This window comes from Atta cephalotes, assembly GCF_000143395.1.
Source record: "Atta cephalotes unplaced genomic scaffold scaffold00006, whole genome shotgun sequence".
Classification (NCBI taxonomy): domain Eukaryota; kingdom Metazoa; phylum Arthropoda; class Insecta; order Hymenoptera; family Formicidae; genus Atta; species Atta cephalotes.
This window is the reverse complement of record NW_012130070.1, coordinates 5,343,029-5,348,444: the sequence shown is the minus strand read 5'-3', so window position 1 is coordinate 5,348,444 and position 5,416 is coordinate 5,343,029. Positions and strand designations below refer to the sequence as shown.

General features: G+C 34.7%; 1 protein-coding gene across 1 annotated transcript in view; it reads right to left on the bottom strand.

Moving 5' to 3' along the window:
* Nucleotides 1-2,567: 2,567 nt before the first annotated feature.
* Nucleotides 2,568-5,416, bottom strand: part of LOC105626741 (angiotensin-converting enzyme) — a 61,098-nt gene continuing 58,249 nt past the window's right edge. The window contains exon 13 of the mRNA XM_012208034.1: nt 2,568-2,713. Coding sequence (XP_012063424.1) covers nt 2,568-2,713 — 146 coding nt within the window. The remainder of the gene's footprint in view (nt 2,714-5,416) is intronic.

Genomic DNA, 5,416 nt, shown 5'->3' with positions numbered 1-5,416 from the left:
TATTGACTATTTGTCACTATTATTAAAATTAATATCTTTTCAAAAGTATTATAGTTACACTTTATTTAATATTCGATTAAGTTTTTTAAATAAAAGAAAGCAATAATTCGTGAATGAAATTAAAAGTCCATATATTTCTTAATAAAGTGGCGCCTATGCTTGGAGAGTAATGAGAGGATTATGTATTCCTGACAATCAACTTGATTTCTTATTTTCAGATTAATACCGGTGGATATGCATGGAATGAAATACGAATTATTGTTTCAAACATAACAAGGTATCGTCTGATATATCGTGTGAAGTAATCTTGCTCACACATTAAGTAAGAATTTCAAAATGACTTCAAGATAGAAATTGAGAATAACATTTAATTGTCCGAGTAATCTGCGATTCTGTAATAGAATAAATCAATTAGGAATGGTCAGGTACTATGGATTCTTTTAGTCTTTTTTTGGCTCTCTGTTAATTTCCATGTTGAAGCTATTCCGAAGTGAATTAAAATCGCATATCCGCGTCGCTTCGGTTAATAGAATCTTCTCCTCGCGACAAGAAATGGACTGGCTCGCGGCGTAAATTATTTTTTAACGATTATGTAAGAAAGGAATAATTGCGCGCCACGTCATTAATTCGACAAGTTGATTCGGATCTCGAAAATGCGGGAAATCAATCTGCGCCACGTCAGAAGATATGAGACTCGTACGACCGGTTGAAATCAAATATTCCACTTTCGTCGTCGGAGAGTATTATGCATAAGATGGTATGCCGTGTGAAATGATAAGATCAAAATATTTCCGGTCGCGCGCACGATGAAATGCACGCATGTTGCGCGTTCGATGATGATGCAAGCGTTTCTTTTTGCCCGACGAGGTCGATTTCCGCGATCTTCTCGTTACGCAAGACGGGCGGACCAGTTTTCTGGACAGAGACCACCTTTGTGCAATTACGTGCGGTACGTTTCAGTGGCATGCCTTTGCAAACAATAATGGCATCTCTTTCACGTGAAAGCTGACGTCCTACGCGTCGGCGCGCACTGCAAAAATCGGACGAGAGAGCGGCCGTAAAACAAAAGGGATTTAATAAGAATTTCCATTGTTATGTGATTTTCTTTCTGGGATTAATATTTATGCCTTTAATTTTGTGTTTTTAATTCTCGAACAAATAAATACTATTTTTGTAAAAATATTTATTTTATTATATTACAAATGTCTGTATATGTATATTTCATTATAATGGTTAACCATAATGGCTAAAATTCTATACATAAATTTTATTTTTAAGATTTTTATAACTAATTAATAATTTATATATCTAATTATAAAATCTTTAATTTTAGGCATGTCATGAGTTGTAATTTAAAAGAATGCAGTTAAATAACGTTAAATAACGAATTGACGTGTAATTAAATCTACATACGCCATTTATATTAAAATTGTTTCGGAAATTATTATTCGCATTCAGGTTAATACTGAAGCAAAAGAAATGCATGATATGCGAGAAATGGTAGTTAAGAAAAATATCCGATCTAATGGCGGTGATTAAAGGTGCAATAAATGGCGAGGGATAAGAGGTAGTCTGAAGTTTACCGTAATTTGACAACAAAAGTACGATTTCACCTGGTACGATTTCGCCGACTTTCGATTACGCAAGATAAGGGAGCAGTTTGATGTGGACTTTTGTCGTCGAACAGCTTTTGTGCATATTCCAATCGAAGGGAATCCTCTTTTTTTCTCAAACATAAAATATGCTTCTTCTTCTCCATACATCAACGCAAAAGTACGTGTTATTTAATGAACTCTTTTTATGTGATAATTGCGAATCGAAAAGAATAATTTGATTTACTTGAACGATTAAAAAGTAACTTTGTAAAATACTAGACGGTGCTATGCCTCGATTTTGCAATCCTGTTAAAAAAATTGGAGCGTATAGAGCCAGAAAATAAAAATTAAAATGTTTAGAAAATAAAACTGTTTGTAAGAATGACATAACAAGCCCCTTGGTGCAGAAAATTCCGGAATTTTCTTTTTACAACAATAGATATAATTTTATTTGATCAATCAACAATGAAGTTGATAATTACAGGATGTGAACGAGAGTCAAGTATATGAAATAATTTATGCATTTACACCTACGCACAACACATACGACGTTTTCAGACACGCTTTATATTCTTAATCGTAATATTACGTATATAACATTATAGCATGATATATCATATAATATATAGCATAAACATATAATATTAATAGTTTTACAATTATACAGATCTACGTAATAACAAGTTTATAAATTGACAGCGACCTTTTTACATCGCGTAAAGCATGCAGCTTGACGCTTGACAAGAGTGTACTTTAGTATATTTGTATTATTTGGCAGTAATCGTTATTTTACCGTCAATTAACCTGGATGATACATTCGAATTAGTAATTTAACTATTATTGTATTCATTCAAATTTATCCAGTGATTTTACAGGAATATGATTTGATATATTTTGGCAAATTAACGGTGCTTCCTTTAATTTATTATCATCAGTGCTCGATGATGAATCAACTATTCGTTGAGTCGTTGTTCAATAAAGTGTTGATACAAACCAAAGAATCATCACGATTCCCGTAACGATCCAAGATGCGGAGATGGATGTGCCGCTATTGTAGAAGCCGCTACCGTAAACCTGCAAACCCGCGGTCTCTATGCTCCTCTTGCAAAAGTCTCCGTCTATGTAACAAAATAAGATAGTAAATTACAAAATTGTGTCATCTTTCTTAAATCATTAAGAATGGCGAGCGACAGACACTCTACATTAGAGACTATCTAATGAGAATCTGATTACGAGTTGTGTTTTGTATGCAAAGTTTTAAATTTTGGCAAAATCACGCGAGAAAGAAGGATGTATTTATTATTTCCCCCCTTTTTAAAAAATTTTTTTTCTTTTCTTTTTTCTCATCTTTTCCTTAGGTGTTGCTAAAATATGGAGATTAATAAAAATTGTCTCATGTCCAGACTTTTATTTAAGATTAAAGTCTTTAGTTGATTAAAATTGTTGTCTAAAAGAGAATAACGAAACCATCTATGGAAATAGCAGCCGAGATATTTTTTTCAATTATCCAAAGTGAGCGTGCTATGGAGATCGCGCGATCGTCACCGACGAGGAGAAGCGAAAGGAAGGAAACGAACCATTCTAAAATCCCGTAATCGAGATCGACAGAAGCAGGAAAGAGAGTCATGCGGTGAATAAAGGTAAGTAAATAACCAACGATCGAAAGGTCGATTTACCTTTCCTTTCGCTAACTTTTGTTCCTTTGTAGTTTTGCGGATATTTTTTGGCAAATTCGTCAATACCACTTTTTTTTATCCAATCACTTTATCATCGTTCCGCTCGATTTAGTCGTGCACTAAGGGGGTTTGCGCAGAATTACCTTAGATCTCAGATAACAATTTCTTACACGTGCAATGTACGATTGGTTTAAACACTTGTGGCTACGTCGATGGATAAAGGCACGGGGAATGGAAAACGCTAAATAGTAACACGTATCTCATTATCTCGACATCGAGCACAATGCACTGATATTACTTCATTCAGTCGTATGACGTATTAACGCGATTTTTTTTACTGATGAACCACGATCGCGCACGCTTGAGAAATTACTGATTGCTTTTACGATTAAGAATTACCGGAAAAATTTAATAGCATCAATCTTCTCGGGTGAAATACGATAAGATAATTGGTAGCTCACAGCACAAAGTGTATAAACAGAATACCGATTCCCTTAAAGATGAAGTGATCTATCTTTCAATTATTGCGGCTATGATCTCGCACCTCAATGCACGTGTAAATCATAGCCTGTACTTTTACTTATAGACATATATACATAACAAAGCAATAGCGATGTATCAAACAATACGTGATCAAATTTTTCTTTTCAATTCTTGCACGGAATAGTATTTAACTTTATAATAGTCATTTAAAGTATTTTCATCTCGCGATGAAAAAATGTGAATTGTAAAATATTGTTGTAGATATTGTTTAACATTTTTTTCTTTTTTTTTTACTAATTATTACAAATTCCAAAGAAACAACCCACAATAAAAAAACATTAGTTTCATTAATTAAAATCTTAATTGTTTAAAAAATTATTTTAGAAATACTCAAATAACCTATTTAACGTATTCATATTCCATTTAATATTTGTTTGATTTTTACTTAATTTTTTCGGAAAATTATAATTAAATCTATAATGTTCTCACGAATTAATAAGTCGGAAAACGAATAATGTACAATGTAATAACAATGATTTTAATTAAGATATAAAAACACTCCAAGTTGTTTAAAACTTAAGTGATTATTTCCAGATTAAAATCACTTAAGAAATTATTATCATTCATCCAATCGAAAGTCTTGCTCTTTGTTTTTCTCGTTACATTGCAGGCGCGTTACACGGACTATAATCGGAGAAGTTGCCAGCAAAACGAGAACGAAGATCGACTAAAAGTGAAATTATATGACTGGCGTTCCATGATTTCTTTTTATTGCGTTGTTACGTATATGAGTGCTGCATATACATCTGTTCTTTACATCGGAATCATCTCCGAGAAAGAAGCCCCTCCTGCTGCTTGGCGTACTGAATGACCATTTTACTAGAGCAAATACAGATTTACGCACCATTTCTTCGGCACGTTTTAACGACTGTTTTGGTTGAAAATATTGACAAGTCGTGCACATACGTATATGAATGTTCGTGCATTATGCAAGACGGACTGCACGCGTCCGGCGATGCTCAAATTCAGGTTAAGCTAACGATACTAACGTTTTGCCTGCATAACCGTTGCAATCAAGTAAAACGAACTTCTGCAATGCAAATTGGTTGTTCAAAGCGACTCTCTAACATTACGCTGTGTCTTTTCACTTTCCGCGGCTGGACATGACGAATATTCCTACCATGACTAATCCGTCTTCCTATTTCGTGATTTGCATTTTCCTTACGACGCACAAGATACAGTATAGTATTCGAGAAAGAGTCAACAGTTTCCACAGTCGAACGCGTACTTGACGTATCTTAATTTAAAGATCTATACTTTATCGGGGAAATGTTTATGTCAGAATCATTTCCTGCTGGAACAAAATCTCGTGTAACTGGATCGGTCGTTCTGCCTGGCGGGAGATCTCATTACATAATATTGCGTAGTCGAATGATTTCTCGATCACGCGTGGCCTGGTCTCAATTGACCGAACGTGAACGCGATGTTCGCTCTCACGCGAGAAGAGACGGAGCTCGCGCGCGTGTTTAATGCACGTGCGACTTTGTCTTGTTGCAAATTCGCGAATGGATAGATGGATAGATGGATGGATGCATCAAAGTACTCTTACGGCACGCGATGGAAACGAGCTGTCTCACGATTCTCGTCTCTCTCTCTCTCTCT